This window comes from Brienomyrus brachyistius, chromosome 7, assembly GCF_023856365.1.
Source record: "Brienomyrus brachyistius isolate T26 chromosome 7, BBRACH_0.4, whole genome shotgun sequence".
NCBI classification, from domain to species: Eukaryota; Metazoa; Chordata; class Actinopteri; order Osteoglossiformes; family Mormyridae; genus Brienomyrus; species Brienomyrus brachyistius.
In genome coordinates this window covers 25,458,377-25,479,947 of record NC_064539.1, presented here as the reverse complement: position 1 = coordinate 25,479,947, position 21,571 = coordinate 25,458,377, and the positions used below count along the sequence as shown (strand labels likewise).

Below are 21,571 nucleotides of genomic sequence, written 5' to 3'. Positions count from 1 at the left end.
ACGCTGTTCTTCCTAAACAACGGCCCTAAAACAGTTATGGTGTTTCTCCCCTGCCATCAAGTAGCAGAGCTAAACTGTGAAGAGGTTTTCCATTGTAAATTAATCAAGCCGTACCCGACTTGTAAGCACGCAGTCATGGCGCTGCCTACTGGCAGGGCCAGAAGTAAGAGTAAACTGAGCTGGTCACCACCATCTGATAGGTTGAAATACATGGAGAGAAGAATGAATGGGTGATAATGAATAATTATTCATTATTAGTAGTATCACACATAGCGCATCAGTCCGTGCTAATTAATTTCTTCTCATTTTTGTACTTATGTGTTTACCCTTTGATTGCGACCACATAAAACCAGCTGGGATTCTACATGTGCGCAGGAATGTGGATGACGTTAGCCACACGGGAAACTGCCATTCTTTGCTGATGTGTCACGGCTGGTCTTATGCAGTAGCCCTTTTTCTAGATCTACTTCAAGGCCAAGGACTGAGGTGGAGTTATTCATGAGCTTCCTGATGGGGGGGGGGGACCAGCCGCCTCATCATACATCGCCTGGTGGAAGGAGACCTACATCCATGAGCTGCTAACTGAAACACATCATAACGTAGAAGATCTTTCATGCGTTTACCGGTGCTCCTCATAACACCTGAGGGTAGCTGAAATGCTACATCATACCTCTGATTCTCAAGCCAACACTTACTATTAATAAACACATACCCTACGGGCAAGAATATCATTTTTTAAATTTAATCTGAGTGCTCATGTTTTAATCATGAGCATGCGAAATATGAGAAGTAGATATCTCAAGACCATGACTTTGTGTCAAACAAATGGTTCGTTTGTGCACTGAAGTCATGATGAATCACCATGTTTCTTAAGAACAGTGTAACTAATAACCTGCAATCCACCACTCTTGGTGCTGAAGATGTCACTAAACAAGATTCCAGACATGATAGGGCTCGCGTGAAGCTGGATTGATGGAAGGATGCGACTGTTTGTGTTTACCTTTTAATTAGGCATTTTGTGACTATGGTACCATGGATGTTTAAGGCCTTGCACACAAACTTGCTTCCTCCTCTAATATTTCAACATTTTTACACGAATTGACAGAAGTTAAATAATATCAGACTACAGAATGAACAGTTTCTGAGTTGTTTGACCAGCAATGTACCGCAGATCTTCCAGATCTGGGCAATGCATGGACTTGTCTGAGGTGCACTGTTTCGTTCATAAGATTGGTGTCATTTAGCCAAGGGGAAATCCATGAACTTGGACTGCTCTTCTGGCAGACTTCACAAACAGCCCTGGGTCCTTGTGGGGAATTTGAAAGTAAAGATTTTGACTTCCTGCCAAATTCATTAACAAACACGCGACACCCAGCATGCCCTTTGGAGCCAGTTTTCGCCCATTAGATGTGAGTGATCCTGGTGTTTATTTCCTCTGTTAGAGCACTAAATTGCATATTTATTGGGTTTAAGTTTCCTGTGTCTTTTTGGCCAAAACAAAAGGGGTCTTCAGGACCTTTTAAAAGGGCGCTTCGTTCATTTATCAATTCCATTCTCCATTCATTTATATAGTTACTTTTAGCCAGCATAATTTGCATGATTACAGAAATACCCACAGAGCACTAAGTAATACTATGTAAATCCACATATTTCATATAATGACAGAATTGAAGAGCCAGGTGCTGACCCTCTTAAAGCATTTAGATTGACTCTGCCCCCTAACTGTATGATCACAATTTGAGGCCTGCGCTGGGCCGTGTGCCTCAGACCCGAATGCACTGAGTGTGCCGGCTTTGTGTAAGTGAACAGGAAGCAGGAGACACGCAATGTGCTCTGGGAAGGAAGAGCGAGAAGGGTCCCCTTCCTTTGCTGGTGGCCAGACCCGGGTGTCCCATTTTTAAACCGAAAGCCCCAGATGATATGAAAATTTTGCATGATAATATGGGCTCCTGGTGGAGTGAGCTGATTGGCCCCAGATGTTCTTGGTTTGCAGACATTCTGTGGCAGAAGCTCCGTTTCCATGCATGCTCTGCTTTGAAGTCATAATCTTGGCCACAATGGGCAAAGATTTGAGTTTGGTTTTTAGTGGATGAACTTGACAGCACCTGAAATATCGCTCCTTAAATATTCCAGCGTGGCAGCCAGTAACAGGTCGAATGTCTGAAATGACTCCTTGTTCGGCTCATCATCAAACAGCTACCTCCATACCAGAGCTAACTTGAAGGTCTCGGGCATTCCCATCCTCGGGTGAATAATGGACCCCAGTCTGCACTATGCTGGCCTGGGGAAAAGGATTATGGAGGTCATACAAGTTCACATATCTTCCGGTGACTTCAGGATGGGCATGTCCCAGCAGCTAAACTGACCTTCTCTGATCCTTGCTACACTTGGTGTTCACACACGTTTGCACACTGCCGTCTTTCTTTAGACATTAAGCTCATGCACATAAATACACGCACACTCTGTTTCACACATGCAAACAGCACACAGTCTATCTCAGTCATAAGGTACATCTGTGTCCTCTTGATGTCTGCTGGCAGACTAGCACAGACTTTTTAGACTTTTGAAATATATATTATATTATTTATTTATTTATTTATAAAAGAATTCTAGACATGGGCTTCACAGCTGCCAAACATGGTTGGTTGAATTTCTGGCATGCATCTGAAGACTGAGACTGGGGGTGATGGGGACGTCCTTAGGGCGCAACTGTTCTGAACTTGATCATTGGCAGGCGAGGATTTTGGCTGTTGGTTGAAAGCCAGAGGCTAATTACCACAGGCCGAATCCGAAGCCGCGGCTGAGCGGCTGGGGCGGCTGGTAACGTAAGGATATTAGTGTGTGTTAAAAGGTGATAATGTGCATGAACTAGGGGTTGCACGACTTAAGGTTTTTTTTTTCAAGTTCACAGTCGTATCATTAAGTCAAGTCGAGTCCGCGTTGACTAATCACTGATGACATCATCAGTAAAACCCCAGGAGAAGGGAATGCTTTGCAACAAGTGACAATATGTATTCACAGCAGTTCTTGGATATGCCAACAACAGCTCATACAAATATCTTTTTCTGGGAAGAGAGACCAGCAGAAACAACAGGTTGTAACTCGGTAGCAACAATTTATGCAACAATAAGACTTGCGTGCTACAATTTCCATTGAATTGTGGGTATAACAATTCATATAACATCCAGCCTGTAAGCCTGCTCCTCGCTGTTGAAAAAGTGCTTAATCAACCGAAGTTCAGGAACCAAGTTCCTCGTCCTGTCTCGACCGGGAACTTTTGCAGCTCCTGGCCACTTCCGTGTGTCGCTTTCCCACCACGCAACAGGAACTGTGACCTTTATGCTAAATAAGCATGGAAGATGCAAAAACTTCTTAGGTTAAGGACAGTGGAGGAATTATGTATTAGTTATTGGGGGATCAATCGTGATCAAAATGGGACACAGTCTTTCGTTTATATTTTATTTATAATGCCTTCAACATGTTTATAATTGATTATTAAATGTGGCCAGCAGATCGAGCTTTCGTTTTCTACAGAATAAAAAAACGATGTCGTTTTGTGCCGCTAATTAGCGCTGGTAAATTTTATTGCCAGTACCGGTGATATTAGACAAAGGTTTATTGGTTATTGATCGAATTTTCTGAGGCAGAAACATGGAGATGCAAGCAAAAAGGTATTATTTTATGCATTGAAAAAGGTACAGAATATTTGTTGTTTTTTTTCTCTGCTACTTCTGTCTCTTTTACCCACAATTCCAAGTACCTGATATTCTCTGAGGCGTCCATGCTGTCAGTGTCAAAATCAAGTGATCGGCCACTTAGTGGACATCAAGCTTACGGCGTCATCGCGTGCATTTTCAAAGTGATCTGTGGCTGTTTCAGCCAAACTCCATAGCTGTTTCAGGTGAGGCTGTCACCCCTGAGCCGACGATTTCCGACGTGGGACCAACCTGATGCAGGAGATCTTTCCAGAACGTTGGTGCGTCTGGTCCGAGTCAAGCAGGACCTCGTCGGTTTCCTAGACAGGCGTGTCCCACGCTCTGTGTTTCGGAACAAGGAACGTGTGAGGAAGCTGGAATAACCCTGAGCAGACAGCCGAGTCACCCGAGAGGGGGTGGGGGGGTTGGGGGGTAGGCAGCCGGTGAGTCATGGGGCGGGAGGCACGCTCACGCATACTTAAATGTACAAGGCGAACTCTTAGGGAAAGAAGAGAAAAAACATCTGGCCGAGGCTGACAAATGAAGACGGCATCTGTACCCAGCAAGAGGAGCACAAGCTTGGCTGATGCCTGCTGATTTTGTTAACTGCTCTTTGCTGGATTGGTGGCCACCTGTTCCTTGCGGACCATTACCGCGGTAATACGACACAGGTTGTCCCCCTTGTCTGAGACCCCGTCTTCGGATGTGGGTGACACCGGCCTGGCCCCCTGGCGAGCTTTAATGCCATTCATCGCACGTACACTGCAAATCAGGATGACGTTGGCCAGTGATATTTTAGGTGGCTGCGGTTTCAAACACAAAGTACCTTGTACGCATAAGAATCCCCACTTTTCACCCCAGTGGGCGATTTTAACAGCCCCTTAAACCGTTTTAATGAACACAGAGTCTGTAAAGAGCCCCACCGTCCTGGAAAGTTGCCAGCAGGCCAGTCACAGGGCGTTTCGACCTGACGGTGGTGAAGCTTTAAGAGCAAATGGTGCCGTTACTGTCGGCCCCCCCCCCCCGCCCCCCCCCCTCCACGCACAAAGGCTCGTTTGGCCGTAGCCTTATTTTAGCTAGTCACGCCTTCACCATGGGGGCCGCACCTCTCCCCTCTCTGAATGCATTCCTGTTCCAAAGTTGGAAATTCTGTGCATTTTTTTAAATAAAGGCAGAATAACAGCGTCTGGATCCAAAAAAGCAATCCTCTGTTTCCCCGTGTGTGAGAGCTGCCTGGCCTCCACTCCTCTGGCCAGCAGACCCTGGTCCTGAAAGCCAGCATTGTGCTGCTTTGCCCTGAATGACTGCTATTACATCCTCCTTTTTTGTGCTGCTTCTCTCTGACTCACTTTATTTGTTTTTCCTTGTTGATTTGATACGGCTGTGAGGTCCTGCTGTATGGCAACGTGAGAGCGTGTCCCCGTGCCCCCGCTCGGGCTGTGGGAACCCCGGCAACGGGGAGGCATGCGGAACACTGTTTGCGTGTGTGTGGGGGTGTGCTTTTGTGTTTATGCTATCAAACACACACCCCTGTGCCTGTTTGCGGTCTGTATGTACGAGTCACCGTGATTTGTGTTTGATGGATCCTGGCCTGGAGTTCCACGCCCTTCCAGATGTTCATCCCCTCTAATAAGATCGCGTTTCTTGGGGTGGGGGTTGAGTAGGGACCCATGTTTGACCCTGCTACTGTCACGTGTGGTGGTCTGCCTGGTCTGTCCCACTGGCTCCCAACTCAAGTGAGGATCGTTTTCCCCGCTGCCCCCGGTTGCAACCTTTCGCCGCATTAGCGTGGTGAACTCGGCAACCGAGAACATTCTTTCTCTCAGTCTTGGGTTTTCATGGCAGCAAATTTTTTCCCGGTCTGTCGGTGTTCATCAGACATAGCGGCTTTGTGGATTTGACACAATGTGCTGGGTCTGTTACCTAAAGCACTTCGAGCAGCACATCTGTTCCCAGTAGCCTCTTCCAGCACGGAGCCAGCTAGTGGAAAATCTGTCCCGAATAAAACTACCTTTTCGCCCCAGTCGTCCATCACATGACTCTGTTCGCCATCACAATCTGTAATGTTCTCACAAGCTTCATGAGAAGCTTCTTCCTTTTCTTTAAAATGGCCCTTTTCCTTCACATATAATGATATTTGATATATCCATCTCCCTGAATAGAAAAAGGTCAACTACGTCCCAGGGTTAATCTCAGACATTTTCTTTGGTGACCTGAGGTGTCTGAGATCACGTTACCAAGGTGACAGTAGCGGCTTTGTCTGCATCCTGGGTCAGACAGGTTTAAACAGGCCTCTGGGTTCCTACGCAGTCCTGGTGGTGAGACCTGCAAGGTTTTCGCAAGCAGGTAGACCACTCAGATGGGGCTACGCCTTTCAAAAATAGGATCGTCAGACACAGAAATCCCACAGAAGACGAAAGGCAGGAAGCGGCTGTGTTTGCATTACCCGCCTGACTCGGAACGTGATCCCCGACCTCAAACTCGCAACATCAGGATGCTCACAAACCTCCTGCCCAGTTCCTCTTCCAGTCTAAACACAGGCAAACTGCGGCTTTTCGAGGTTCCCTCATGCCCCCACCATGTAACTCTCAGGGCCACTCGCCTTTTGCATCTTCTACCGCTGACGTTATTGTGAGCCCCCACTGCTTCTTGGTGCTGTCACTTTAAATGCCATGGGGTGTTTCACTCTCCCTGGGGCCGATGCCGTCTCTGACAGACTCGCTTTCATTTTACACCACTGATCCACATGGACCATTTTCTGTATTTTATCCTTCACAGTTGACCATAGTTCACAAGTTCAGTGGGTGTAGAAAAGGGTGAGTGAATGGCTGTAAATTATAAAATAATCAAAACCAGGTAATACAACCCCCACCCCAAAATGTGTGGAGATCTCAACCCCTCCAGTGTTCAATCCAACGTTATGCCCATGGATGGATGGATGGATGGATGGATGGATGGATGGATGGATGGATGGATGGATGGATGGATGGATGGATGGATGGATGGATGGATGGATGGATGGATGGATGGATGGATGGATGGATGGATGGATGGATTTTCACTATACATCATTTAACATCTTCCTCTTGGTCTTTTTCTTAAGTATCAAAGGAAAAACTTGAATAAACGTGGAGGTCTGGGATTGACCTAATATGACGCAGTTCTTTACTTCTGCTTGTGCTGTGTGTGTGTGTGTGTGCGTGTGTGTGTGTGGATTATGTTTATATTACGTTTTGGGGACCAAATGTCCCCCAGAATGTATTAAAAACCTGTTATTTTAACAGTGTGGGGACATTTTTCAGGTCCCTACAAAGATCTGTGACTGCAATCAAAAATCTAAAAATGCCAAAAGTCTCATATTTTGTTTGGATACTTGTGGTTAAGGTTAGGGCTGGGTGGGGGTTAAGGTTAGGGCTGGGTGGGGGTTAAGGTTGTCATGTTGGGATTAGGGTTTTCCCCATAGAAATGATTGGAGAGTCCCCACAAAGATATAATTACAAACTTGTTTGTGTGCATGTGTGTGTGTGTGCATGTGTGTATGTATGTCAGCCCTGCGAGTTGGACATGTATGCCAAGTATATTTCTGCCGACACATGTTGCACTCAGGGACCTCTTTACTGCACTTACTTTACAGCCACTAAATATCAGCAGGAGGGGTGCGGCCCATCGCTCCCCACACGGTAAACGATCGTTAGCACCTGCTGCCCTGCAGGGCTCCAGCACGGCCGCCCAATCGGGGGTGACGTTCCACCCGAGACCCATAGGGGACAAAAGCTGCACTGCTGCAGAGCAGCACAGTGCACTCAGGCTGCCGTTTTCCTCTCTTTTCTGGGTTTGGGGTGCTGTGTTTAATTAAGAATAGCTGTGCTTTCCTCCCTTAGGACCTGAACATTCAACTGGAGGACGTGCGTATCCGGGCGATACTGTCATGGCAGCGCAGACGCATCCCCGTGACGGAGGGCTTCCTGGAGGTGAAGGAGGGGGGCCGCTGGAGGCAGGTGTGCAGCGAGTCCTGGACCTCCATGAACAGCCGGGTCATCTGCGGCATGTTTGGCTTCCCCGGAGAGAAGAAGTACAATGTCAAGGTCTACAAGTGAGTGTGTGACATTTGGGAGGGGGGGGTAGATCTGGGGGTAGCAGGAAGCAGGAGTCCAGCTTGTGGTCTGCAGTGGTCCAGTGGAAGATCCAGTGGAAGATCCAGCTAAAGTGTTCAGCTTCCATCTGTTTGGATGATATAATTATCTATGAAATAACAGTCAGAATTCAAGCAGAAACTATTTTTAATGATAGCCTCTCCGTGGTGAGGGGGGGGGGGGGTGGTCAGTCACACGTTTGGGTCTCCTGAGCTGATGTCACAGGTCCGGTTAACCAGCGGTCGGTTCTAACGCCCCGACACGGAGCAGGACCTCTGCTGACTCAGCATGGGCTTCCCTCGCCTCCTGTTATTCATCAGCCTGCCCGGCACATTCCAGAAGCTCTTCGTAATGCGGGCAAAGCAGACCGGGGAAGGGAGGCTTTCACACGTAGTTTACTTTAAGTTTCACGTGTCATAGGGGTTACAGAAGGGCGGAGAGGCACGAGGGCCGGAAAGGGGAGAGTAACATGGAAAGTCAAACAGAGACGGGTTGAAAGGGGACGCAGAATTTGGGCATCGGGGGGGTGGTCAGGTCGCCCCTTCTGATCTCAGAATGGTCCTTGTTCCAGCAACAAAGTGTAACTTGTTTTGCATGCCAGAATTTTGTACGGGTAAGTGGAGGTCAGATATTGTGGGCAAGTGAGTTTTTGTAGGTATGTGTGTTTGCATAGTCATCTTGATTAATGCATTGAGGGCCGAGCCCATAGGTCGGTCTTAAGAACCAAAGAAGAGCTTTGTTGAGGCTTGTGGGCAGGAGAGGTTCCACCCCTCAGGATGGAGCCACGTGGCCTGGAGCGGGAGGGGGGGCTGCTTCCAGCCTCATGCTGGAGCCTCACGTTCCCAGAAGGGACCACCAGCGTCTCCTCGTGTTCGTCTGCTCTGTAGATCACTGAGCTGAGCTGCTTTCCCGGCCTTCTGCAGACTCCCTGGAAATGATGCTCCCGTGAAATACGAGTAGATTCCCAAGAACACAGCTGTGGGCGGTGGGGGGTTGAGGCAGCAGCACTGGCTGTTTTCCGCCATCGTTCTTCCCGTCATTCATCATACCTGCCAAGAACAGCCAATCCCTCTGCCAAGCGTGGGTGCTCAGGAGATTTCCTCCGGGGGGGGGGGGGGGTCCTCTGTCAGGTTCGACACTCTCCTTCACATTTGTGTTATAAGGGCCCTGGTTTCACACAGTGCGTAGGAATCCCCCCGCATGTGCCACCCGCTGACCTCCTGTTCCTGGCACGCCCGGCCAACCGCTTTCTGCCCCGATGCAGTCACTCGGCTTCGGTGAAAAGCCCAGCCACAAGAGCGACACTCCCTGGCTCTGGGCCGCACAGGGAAGCCTCACTGCTTCCTTTACGAGTCGTGCGCTCGGCACAATATGTGCGCCTCTTGATTTTGGCCAGTTCAGATGTTTTCCTGTTTGTCTGTGCCGTGTTTTATCCCTACAGCAGTCAGGCGTATTGAAAGATGTGCTTTGAGGCTGAAGCTGATGAGAGCAGGTGTTTTTTGGAGTCTGTCACGCAAAGAACATATTTGTCACTGGAGTAATAAAGACGATGTAGGGGTGTGAAGAGTTGAGATCTATTCGTTACACGCATGCAGCTCGTAATGAAATGCAAATCTGGTTACTCCTAAGTCTAATAAAATGTATCATACATACTATGTATCATAAAACACAGGGCCATTGAAGGGGGGGTGGGACTGGTCAAAAAATAATCTGCTGGAATACTCTGTCAAACATTTTGTGTAGTATTTGTGAATCACATAATGGCTTATTTTTATCTTACTAATTTCCCTTTACATAGTGGTTGAAAACTATTTTACTTTCCCCCCCTCTAATGCAAGAAGTGGTTTGGTCTGACTCTCCATGGTATAGAGATCATCACTGGAGGTCGTCTTGTGTCAGGTCAGCAACAAGACACACAGCAGGCCTGCCGGAATATAGTGTGTAAAGACGGCGATGTGCAAAGACTGCAGGGACCCCTAATGACTTCGGAGTTTCCAGGTTACAGACCTGCACTGATTGTACATTAGTCACAGATTTAGCTGGATACGTCTCATCCCCCCCCCACATGTTACCAGGATGGTGGCTCTCAGGAGGAAGAACAAATACTGGGGCCATTCGATGAACTGCACAGGGAACGAGGCTCACGTGTCTGGCTGCAAGCTGGGAGCGCCACCCCCCCGGAAGGGCAACAGCACCTGCGGCCTGGGTATGCCGGCGGTGGTCAGCTGCGTGCCCGGGAGGGCCTTTGCCCCCAGCCCAGTGACGGGCTTCAGGAAGGCCTACCGGCTGGAGGTGAGTGTCGGGGAACTCACACACACACACACTCGAATCCCAACTGTGACTTCCTTAACCCCCACCCAACCCCACCGTAACCAAATGAAACACGAGACTTTTAGCATTTTTAGTTTTTCAATTCACAGCTTTTTATTAAATTGACTTTCTCCTTGTGGGGACTGAAAAAATGTCCAAAGGCAAAAACACTCACCCGCACACCGTCTCTCACACGTGTTTGAAGACTGTTACTTTAAATATATTAATGGAGTCATTTCCCCATCCCAGCTCAGAAACAGGTGCAAATTGACGAGCACACATTGCCCGTAAATGTGTTACAGCCCATGACAGACAGGGAAAGACAAGGGACAGCTGCAGGCTTCCCAGGCTGCCTCAGTAACGGCTGTGGCAGGGAGCTCCATTGGCAGACTGCATCTGGACAGAAATACAGCATAATCCCAGCTACGTGTTTGATCCACGACCCCCTCGGCTCCGGGTTGCAAAATTTTATCATCTGCATCCTAAACCAGGATTGGAAATTTTTGTGGAACCCTGTGTTGTGACATTAAAACGGATGATGTCTCTGACCTGGAAAGGGGATTCAGAGCATCACACATGAGCAATAATGCATAAACCGCAGTTTGACGCTCACATGGGTTAAGCTCACTGGCTGGGCATCGTTATATTGACGTGTGTCATCATTCTGCTCCTTTGAATGAATCATGTTCAACATCATCCACAAATGGCCGCTTTCTTCTCCTCATCCCCCTAATGTTGGAGTCTCTGTCGCTTCTCTGAGGCACCTTACAGTCACAGTAGAGAAGCCTTATCTGACGGGGGCCACATAAGCGTGATTACGGGCACCTGCCAGTCACCTGGGGTCTCGTCACTTTGACACAGGGTGGGGGGGAATGGCGTCCCATATCAGCCCCCTTCGCAGGCATGTTTCCTGCTCTTGGTCATGATCTGTTACGTCAGACACTCAGGAAGCACCCAGTTAGACACACAACACAAATCCACACAGCCTTGGGAATTTTGACTCCGATCTGCACTCTCGTGAACTGTCGTCCTTCCACAACTTTCAGCAGCTGTCAGTGGGGGGGGGTTATTTTGTATCTGCAGTACAAGAATACACCCAAACTACATTTCTTAATCACTGCAATCCAGAAGATTTATGAAGATAGCACATTTTCAGATTCCTTTTCCATCTGTACAGAACCAAACTTCAATGGCTGCCCTAGAAAGAGCGAACAGCAAAATTCATGTCATTGACTGATTGTAGTGGACTGGCTGCTTGCTACAAATAAGAAGCATGTTTCCATTTTGAGAAGATGATAAATTTCAGTACTAAACATTTGTCGGGACGATTAACAAAACACTGGCAGTTGGCAGAACCACCGCATTTTGTGTCAATTATGGGAATAGAGACGGGAGAAGCAGTCACTGCTGGGAACGTGACACGACTTCCTGAGAATTCACAGAGCGAACGGACTGCATGACATCAGCCGAAAAGGTCGTGACCTCGGCGACCGCAGCCAGCAGAATACTGTTTAGAAATGGTGGCGTTTGTTTAATTTTTCCTAGCATGCTTAATATTGAAAAAAAATTCTGGCTACACATGGTAGACGTCAGCTTTGTTTAAGCCAGCTGTCTCCTTATTGGTTGCTGCTAGGTCTGCACTGGCCGTCTGGCATGTCAGGCATTTTCCTGGTTGGCTGATGGGCGTTTGGTATCGGGCTTGATGTACGACTTGGCTTTGGAGAACCTGGGGCGGGATGCGACCAATCAAGTGTAGCTGGTCTCATTCGGGGCAGAGAAGGACAGCAGACCTGTTTGTTCATGCCCCCCCCCATCTCTGGTCTCCCCCCCCTCCCCCCCTCCACAGCAACCCCTGGTGCGGCTGAAGGGTGGTGCCAGCGTGGGCGAGGGCCGCGTGGAGGTGCTGAAGAACGGGGAGTGGGGCACCATCTGCGACGACAATTGGAGCCTGCGCTCGGCCACGGTGGTGTGCAGAGAGCTGGGGTTCGGCAGCGCCCGCGAGGCCCTGGTCGGGGCACGTCTGGGACAGGGTGAGTCTGTCTTACTGACCTTTACAGGACTGCGCTCTTGTTCCTCATGTGGAAGGTAGCGTTGAAAGAGCACGTACATCCCTGCCTGCTACTGGGTCACGTTTATTAAAGCATTACGCTGCACAAATTTAAACTATTGTGCGATGTGTGATGTTGCCAGTGTTTGTACCATACTTCTTTAATCCCACAGGGATTAAATTATTTATCTGAATATCAATGAAGCAAAGAATCTGAAACTGTATTGTCAAAACTCTCTCTGCATTACCTCTGTTTGTGTGCTACCTCTGCCGTTACTCAATCCCTGCTGACCTAAAGAGCTCCATCTTTGCCTGTGAGCCGATTTCTCACAGCCAGACTTTTTGGTGGGGGCTTTTAAATACTTTCCAGATGTCTGTTTCCGTTTCCATCTGTTGCTAGCAACATGCTAACAACTCCATGGCGTTGGCCTGCCTGCCCCACCAGCGTTACCGTCCTCATGGGCCTCTGTGGGGTCTCTTGGGTCACTGTCAAACACATAAAACAAATGTATCATTTATTTCCTGAGGGAAAGGAGGAATTTATTTGAAGCTATCCAAATAGACCACTTTTAGTGTTAATATTTAAGAAAAGTAAACTGAATTTCCTGGAAGTTGTATAAGATGTGTGAGATAACCAGGGTTTAAATAAAGACGGAGGCCGGTGGATTGGAGGTGCTAGGGGTGCAGCTTTGCCCGCTTCAATGTTGACTTTTTTTCTTAATGTTCCCAAAATTATTAAAAGATTAAACGTGAACAGTTTAATAAAAGGTCAGTTTCGCGCTAAAAATCACATTTTTTCATCAGCTTTAATGATAACTTTCATTTGTAGCTCTGACCAAACTTTTTCATCATTATTATTAGCAGTAGTAGGCTGGCTAGCAGGGTAGCTTAGCACCTCACACCGCTAGAGACCAGATTTAAGGTAGTCAGGCCTAAATTGACTTTATCTTCATTCACCTAGATTACCTTAAATCTACCAAGTTATTCGGCTAAGCAAGAAATCCTGCTTCATGAAAGAGGCCCCAAGGTTTCAAGTTCCACCCTGGATCTATGTGTGTGGACGTTACACTTTCTCCCCTTGGGGTTTCCTCCAGGTTCATTGGTTTCCCCCCACAGGTCAACAACATGCTGAGGTTAACTGGAGTTAACAAATTGCCCATAGATGTGCATGTGTGATTCACTGGCGTGAGAGTGTGCCCTGCGATAGACGGACCCTGCATAGGACAAGCAGGCTTGCAAGATGGATGAATTATTATTAGAGATTAATAATATCCGGCACCCGGCGAGAGTAAGAAACCAGTCCAATTTTCCCTCATGTCAGCTGTGTTTAATGCAGTAACCATACAGTAACCCTTTTCAAAGTTGGCCGTGAACAATTAAATAGGAATATTTCCGGAGCTTGTCAAAATATTGCAGAAACTAGCAGACTAAGCCAAAAACAATATTGAAAATGATTCGATCACATAAAATTATATATGAATATTAGTGATGCATAATATTTAATAGTGTAAGTGCATAATGTATCTTTAATATTAAAAATCTTGGCTGGGGTACATTATACGTCTTTGTGACCCTGGAATCTCACATTCATCACATTAACCTTTAGACTTTTCCGTACCGTTAATTTTGCGTTTTTAATAACGAGCCTAAAGCGCCGCGCTCCCAGTGCGTAATTTAGACGATGTGCAAATGACACGCAAAGTGTGCAGTACAGTACAGGTTGTTTAGAAACTGTTAATAAATCAACTTTTTATGTCATCATTCAGGCCTGTAGACTGTTATTGGTAGAGATTAGGGGGGGGTCCAAGAATTTTCACATTCACGGGGTCCTTCGCCCCTGACCCCCGCAAATACGAAGGGATCACTGTTATACTGATATTTGTTATTATTATGATAATTATTACAATATCGCTGATCAGATAATACTTATGTATTGATCCCAGGGTTATGGTTAGCTTGTTTCTTCAGCTGTAATTTCTTGCTACATGCTAACTGTTACACTTCATAACCCGTTAGCCAAGTGTCATTTCTGCTAAGTGGAAATGTCTTGCAAAGAGAGGCGATTAGCAGCACGCTGTAATCCTCTCAGCTCATCGCAGACAGTCAGGCAGCACGCTATCAGGCTAATTGGTTACAGACAGCTGGCCATTTTGCTGAAGGATCCGAGGAAGGAACAGTATAGTGCGAGATTAGGGACATTTGTTATATGTTATGCCAGCATCTGCTGGCCAAATGCTGGGGGAAGGGGGATCCAGATGTGTGATGGGTGGGCAGCAGGATGTTCTGTCCGTTACGGGCAGAAAGTGAACCTTTTTGCCCACGTTGTTCGGGACCTTTTTATGTAAGGCTCCTGATCACTTATGAATTTGACAAATAGTTAGTAGCTGGATGTTTTAATTACTTCTTCTTCTCAAGCTAAGTCGAGTCATAAGGCTGTCAGTGAGGTCATCACCCCTGCCCACCCCCCCCACAGAGCAGTTACACATTCAAAACCCTAAAATTTCACTGATCTCCACCCTTCTCTCCTAACCCACAACAAGCACATAAACCTGACAGGTTCAATAAACCAAATGGATTTAGGGAGCTGCTCCCCGCCAAGAAGGTCTGTAGGGTCCATTTTGGGGTATTTCTTTGTTTATTCCAGAAACTGGAAATAAGCACAATCTGCTAGGAATTTCCCCATGTCTGCTGAAATCTCTCCACGAGGACCATTACATGAAACACTCATAATGTGCAAATAACTTTGCAAGCAGAGGTGGCGCTAATCCTAGGGGAACACTGTGTCCTTTTTTCCAGTACGCCGAGTGATGAGAACGCAGTGGCAGCACGGCGATGTTGCAAACAGCCTGTCATGTGACTGCTCCCTTTAGTGTTTCCAGCACGGTTAACCATGGCCCCGCCTTTGCGGATGCTGGCCCTTTAACGCTGCTCCACAATTACTATCTTTCGGTCTGTGATGGTCGCCACTTTCTTCTAATTGTTAATGCTGGCTGCCTTACAGCTTCTACAACTTATTGCCATGGGCTGGGACGGTTGGATGAGTCCCACATTTACCGTAGTAATGTGGAGTACTGGAGGGCATTGCCAAGACGGTTATTTCATTGTATTTTTTTTTACTAATTTACAAAAGGGAAAGAAATATATATATCCCTTGTAAAATTAAAGCAGTACAGTTAGTTTCAGCTGTGTAAGTTATAGCTCCGCCCACGGGCAAATTATCACCCTCGTGAATGAGGTTTTCGAAATTAGCTTACAGGCCAGTGTTTTTCTTCGAGGGCAAAGTTAGTTTTACAGGCGACTGTGTTAGATGATGAAACGCACATGGCTGTGGCAGGTATGCGAGCGACACCCTGCAAAACATGCGCCATGCGGATTTGAAGTGGTTAGACGGAGTTTAATGCTCACAACTTGTTTTTGTCCGAATGCTTTTGTGAGAGCTCCACCCCCTCCCATTTTGGGGTTTCCGTCCTATCCCTCAAGCTGCTACAAGAAGGCTGTGAGAATACGTGAAAGTTTATCCTTTGGAGTAAAAGGGCAGTAAATTACAGAATAATAACACGATGGAAACGGAACCCAAGGACCGGGGAACCCTGAGAGGATATGGTGGAACGTCTGCTTTTTTTTTTTTTTACGAGGCTTTGAATTCGACAAGGGGAAGGATGTGAGATGTCTGGAATGGTCTAGTCTGTAAGCCAAGGGAGAGAGAGGACTTGAAGAGACCCCTCTGATCCAAACAGACAAGCCATGTAGCAGATTAAATTACATTATTCAACCTTTTATTTGTACGTATCAGGATTGTCTATCAATGTAGTACTGATACAACACTGACTTCTGAAAGTGTAGCCAGAATCATACTCTGCTCGAACACGCTCTGGGCTGACACAGGTCTCTTGTGTCTCTCTGCCTTCAGGAATGGGTCCCGTCCACATGAACGAGGTAGTGTGCTCGGGGTTCGAGAAGTCCATCACCGAGTGTTTCTTCAACAAGGACGCTCTGGGCTGCAGCCACGAGGAAGATGCGGCCGTCAGGTGCAACGTACCAGCCATGGGCTTCAAGGATAGGGTGAGGAACCATGGAGAGACACTGTGTGCGTAAGCAGGAATGGTGATATATGGGGTAGCTGAATTCCTGCGTTTGTCTCTTTTAGCAGACACACACTGCCCCCAAAACTTAATGGTTATAAGTTTCTCTTGGCTTCCTCTTCTGGGAAAATCTCACAGAGTTCCTTCATGGTTGAAGTCCTTCAAGAGTACAACAGCATTGACCCTTCGCGTTACCTGAATCTGCATGTCTGTGATGACGGGTCTAGACACCCTTCCCCAGCCCCACCCTCCACTGAGGGTAACGCCCTGGTAATGCGCTTCTCCCCCCCCCAGGTTCGGCTGGGCGGGGGCCGGAACCCCTATGAGGGACGGGTGGAGGTCCTGGCGGAGCGAAACGGCTCGCTGGTGTGGGGCACCGTGTGCAGTGATAGCTGGGGGACGCTGGAGGCGATGGTGGTCTGCCGGCAGCTGGGCCTGGGATACGCCAGTCATGCCTACCAGGTAACGTCCAACGGCGTCGCTCCCTGTTACCGTCCACAGAGAACTTCTAACACTTTGTTTAGAGATACTTAGACTGGACCTTGGACGGGACACAGATCCATCACATGTCTGCATCCCTTTGGGCTTTGAAAGGAATTCCACAGAACACAGGGAGTACATGCAAACTCCCCACACAGACACTGGGCGAATATGAGGTACCAGCCCTTAGGGTATAACAGTGCTACTGTGCATTCAGCTATTATGCTGTCCCACACTTTATATCGCACCCTATAGTCTGAAACCCCACTACAGAGTAATTACCCCATTTCAGAGTATCTTTACAGCTAAAACAACAGAAATGTAGAGCTTGTAAACTGCCTGCATTTTCTAAATAATAGGTGTCTCTGATTCAGTTGGTGAGTTTATCCTGTAGTTTTGCTTGGTGGCTCGGATGAGAATCAGGTGTCTTTGGAGAGGAGGGTCACGTGATTCAGGTCACCGAAGTCTGAGGACACAGCAGGTCTGCAGAGAAGCAGACAGAGAGCTGCTTTCACTGGTCGCCTGCTACGTGCCGTGATTCAGGTCCTGCAAATGCAGGGATTTCCATTACTGCCTGATCTCATCGGGGCTCATCAGGGTGGGTGGCGGTGGTGGAGAACATTCCAGGACCTGAGGGCTTCCTGGAATGTGCATCATAAAAGGACCATGACAGAGTATTTCAGCAACCAGTCGCTGTCCTTAGTCCTTATCATGATGTCTGGTCTGCGGTCTTGGGAACTACACTCTTAAAAGGAAAGCAATCTCAATTAATCTTGGTATGGAAAATTATTATAGCCACAGAAAATTATAGTTTGTAATGTTGCAGAAGTTCGGTGTTTTCCCATTGGTCTCGAGCAGTATAATTCACTTCACTTTTTATCTGTAGTTAATATTTATTGTTTGCTAATACTGGATACATATGAACTAATTTTATTTTAACACAAATAGGTTAACATTTGTGTTATTTTATTGAAAAGCTTACATTCATAAAAAGTATTTTCAGCAAAATGTTGTATTATAAATGCAAGACACAAAGATCTGTTGACTGTTGACTAGTTTGGTAATGCTAATACCCACTAGCTCAGCCTACAGATAGCAGGAAAAGTTAAGGCTGGGCGATTTCAGGACAGTTCGTAACTGAAAGCTTTAATAGGATGGTTGAGTAACACTGCTATCATGATGCCAGTTAAGTGGATTAAATAAGGGCATTTCTTTTTCTCAAAGAAACACTGTCAAATGTAGTTTGGGCCTAACGTAGCTGATAGGATCAGATACCTGGTACCACCCTGAAATCCGAGGGCCTACCAGATGATGTCTGTGCATTGAGAGACTTCCTCAGACCTTCCATTGCTCAGAACTTCCAGTAACTCAGGTGTAATTCCCCACTGATCTATGATCACATTTACCCGTCACAATAAGAAAAAAGCGATTAAAGTGCTCGTTTCCAAGGCAGCGTCGCCAAGATGCAACCACAAACACAATTCCAGATGTGGGGGTACGTAATTAGCCGAGTCCCTCAGTGGCACGCCGGTGTGCGCGGCTGAACGGTTAAGCAGGCTGCAAGGCGCTCGGAAACTGTGACGCAGCGCGAGACCCGGACCCTCTCTGCGTCCGCGATACGGAGGGGTGTAATGCACGGGTACGCGAAGTGCCTGACTGCCATCCAGCTGGGAGAAGATGACTTTACACAGCAAGGGACAAACTGGGCATAAAAAAATACTGTACCTCTGTGTTGGTGCACTATGACGTTGGAGTAAAAGAAGAGAGCTGGGGGGGATCAAACCAGAACGGCATCAGTAAAAAAACTTCAATTGGGTGCCACTGTGGGTTTGAATTCTGCTCCCGTTCTGTTTGTGCTGTTTGTGCCCTTTCCCATGTGGTACAGAATTCCACAACTACTACGCTGTCCTCCCATAGTCCAAAGACATTCTTACTGCTGTGTAAATTGCCCAATGGGCTGGAATTCCATCTATGGTGTAACCCAGCCTGGTGTCACGTGTTGGCTGGGATGGGATCCTGTCCAGGATAAGCAGTGAAATGGATGAATGGTTAAACTAAGTGGTCAGCTCGGATAATGAAATAATGCACTGTGTAAATGGTGATGTGACAAACCTTCTACACGTATGCCAGCTGGTTCCTCCACACGCTGATGTCACAGTTAAGCCTTAATGTGAAGCGCCCTCTTGTGGCAGAATAGTGGAATATCAGTCTGTGTCTGTAGTGGCGAACGGCTCAGTGCTTCTTCCCCTGGCTTCCCGCAGGAAACCTGGTACTGGCCGGGAGACACGAGCGCGGATGGCGTCGTCATGAGTGGGGTGCGCTGCTCGGGTACAGAGATGTCTCTGTCACACTGTCTGCACCATGGGAAGCACATCCACTGTCCCAGGGGAGGGGGCCGCTTCGCTGCCGGGGTCTCCTGTTCAGAATGTAAGGGCTGGCAAAGAGCCTCTCCTCACCTCCCTCTGGCATCCAGATAAATTTCACCTCACGTTGCACTAACATGCCTGTACTGTGACTAATTGGCACAGGAGAGATTTTTTATGAAGTTGGGGGGAGGGCGGGTAACAGTGAGCAAAAGTCAAAAAGTTTGGTTATCTTTCCGGGGGGGGGGGGGGGGGGGGGGGGTGCATCTGTGCCCCTGCTTTGACTGCATGGTAACTAATAAAAAATGGTTCTGCAAGGCTCTAACACTGGTGGACCTGGACCTCAGGATTTGGTTGTTCCGCTGGTTTGCGCACATCTTCACAATTACATGGTGACACACGGTCGCCCAGCTTTTTACCGTCCAGCTGAAACATGCAGTATATAGTGCATTTTAAAAATCTCAGCTGTCTGTTCTCTAACATGGGAAGGAAATGAAAGGTAGCTACGGAAGCCGATACACAAGCCCATTATGCTCATGCTGTGAGGTCTAGGTCTTATTTATAAATGGCTGTTGGGAAGTAACCCGGACCTCTGTCTTAACACTGTCTCCCTGTGACCTCTGACCTCCCCAGCCGCCCCGGACCTGGTCCTGAACGCACAGGTGGTGGAGCAGACCACCTACCTGGAGGACCGGCCCATGTTCATGCTGCAGTGCGCCCAGGAGGAGAGCTGCCTGTCCAGCACGGCCAGCGCGACACCGGCCAGCGGCTACCGGCGCCTCCTGCGCTTCTCCTCCCAGATCCATAACAACGGACAGGCGGACTTCCAGCCCCGCGCCAGCCAGCACTCCTGGATCTGGCACGAATGTCACAGGTGAGCGATGAGCTAGCGCCCCATCCCCCCCCCCCCGGATAAGAGGGGCGGGGCTGGGGGTGCAATGGGGCATGTCACCTCTCCGTTCTGATTCTCCTCTTCAGAACAGGACTCCAGGATTGTCCCTGGAAGTGGCCTTCAGCAGTTTTATTTGCACTTTTATTACGGCCTGTTCATGACGTTTTACAAAGGTTCAGCACTTATCGCCACAATCCAACGTATATATTTACATTTTTAAACATTACCAACCACTGTTCTTGAGGTATTATCATCTACTGCCAGCCTCTGCCACCACAAATAAGGCAGTAATAAAAAAGGAAACTAATGGATTCTTGGTTTGACGTGTAAAAGAGTCGACTCGGTGTTAGTCTAATGCAGTAAATAATGCACAAGTGGCGCAGGTGTGTTTGGGTCAAAACAATTCCTCAATTCCTGAAGCAGGAGTGTCGCCCCCTACAGGCACTACCACAGCATGGAGGTCTTCACACACTACGACCTCTTCAGCCTCAATGGCACCAAGGTGGCCGAGGGGCACAAGGCCAGCTTCTGTCTGGAGGACACAGACTGTGATGAGGGTAAGACTCCCACCCACCCAATACACTAAACAGCTCCTGGAGACTTTCACTTTCATTTGATTCTTCCTGTTGGCTTTGAATCTAGAGTGCCCTCTAGTGGAAGCTTTGTGGAAGCGCTCTTTTCTTTGGGAAACTGAGTGACTATTAATAATGTGGGTGAGACTACTGTGTAGTTTGCCGGAAAGTAAATGGAAACCACTCAGTGAGTGACTGCAGAATAATCCCACATTTCCAACACCCACCTTCCACCTGAATGGAGACTGCATCACTGCACCCTTACAGTCGGTACGTTTCATGTTGTGTCCAACAGGCATTGAGAAGAGGTATGCCTGCGCCAACTTTGGTCCTCAGGGCATCACCGTGGGCTGCTGGGATTCATACCGGCACGACATCGACTGCCAGTGGATCGACGTGACCGACGTCAAGCCCGGGGACTACATATTCCAGGTTACCTCTGTTCGATTCCAGGCGACAATGACGCTTAGAATTAGCATCCTGGTCTTTTTCAAAATCCAGACCAGTATGGCACTGGTTATTTCCTTTCCTTTAGGGGGCGGCATGGTGGTGCAGTGGTTAGCACTGTTGCCTCACACAAGTGTTTGCCAGCGTTCCACGTGTGTGGAGTTTGCATGATGTCCCCATATCGTCGTAGGGTCTTCTTGGGGTACTCTAGTTTGAGGCCACCGTCTAAAATCAGCCTGAGACTAATTGGAGTTGTCAAATTGCCCATAGGTGTGTGTGCATAAAGGCATTTCCTTTATGAAAACAGAGCCCATAGCTTAACCAGACAGGGGTCCTGAGAACTAAAAATAAATATTTTACCCCCACAGGTAGTAATTAATCCCACATACGAGGTGGCAGAGTCTGACTACACAAACAACATCATGAAGTGTCGATGTCGCTACGACGGTTACCGGATATGGACATACAACTGTCATATAGGTGAGGCCAATTCCTGCAGGACAAAGGCACCATTCTCCCTTTTATTAATCAATTACCTGCCTACTGAGAG

General features: G+C 47.8%; 1 protein-coding gene across 1 annotated transcript in view; it reads left to right on the top strand.

The window, feature by feature from the left end:
* The window catches only part of LOC125746551 (lysyl oxidase homolog 2A-like), a 35,014-nt gene that overhangs the window by 10,246 nt on the left and 3,197 nt on the right, over positions 1–21,571 (top strand). Inside the window, exons 4-13 of the mRNA XM_049020648.1 lie at positions 7,577–7,788; positions 9,904–10,120; positions 11,985–12,168; positions 16,096–16,247; positions 16,562–16,729; positions 19,009–19,174; positions 19,744–19,984; positions 20,444–20,559; positions 20,870–21,006; positions 21,390–21,501. Coding sequence (XP_048876605.1) covers positions 7,577–7,788; positions 9,904–10,120; positions 11,985–12,168; positions 16,096–16,247; positions 16,562–16,729; positions 19,009–19,174; positions 19,744–19,984; positions 20,444–20,559; positions 20,870–21,006; positions 21,390–21,501 — 1,705 coding nt within the window. The remainder of the gene's footprint in view (positions 1–7,576; positions 7,789–9,903; positions 10,121–11,984; positions 12,169–16,095; positions 16,248–16,561; positions 16,730–19,008; positions 19,175–19,743; positions 19,985–20,443; positions 20,560–20,869; positions 21,007–21,389; positions 21,502–21,571) is intronic.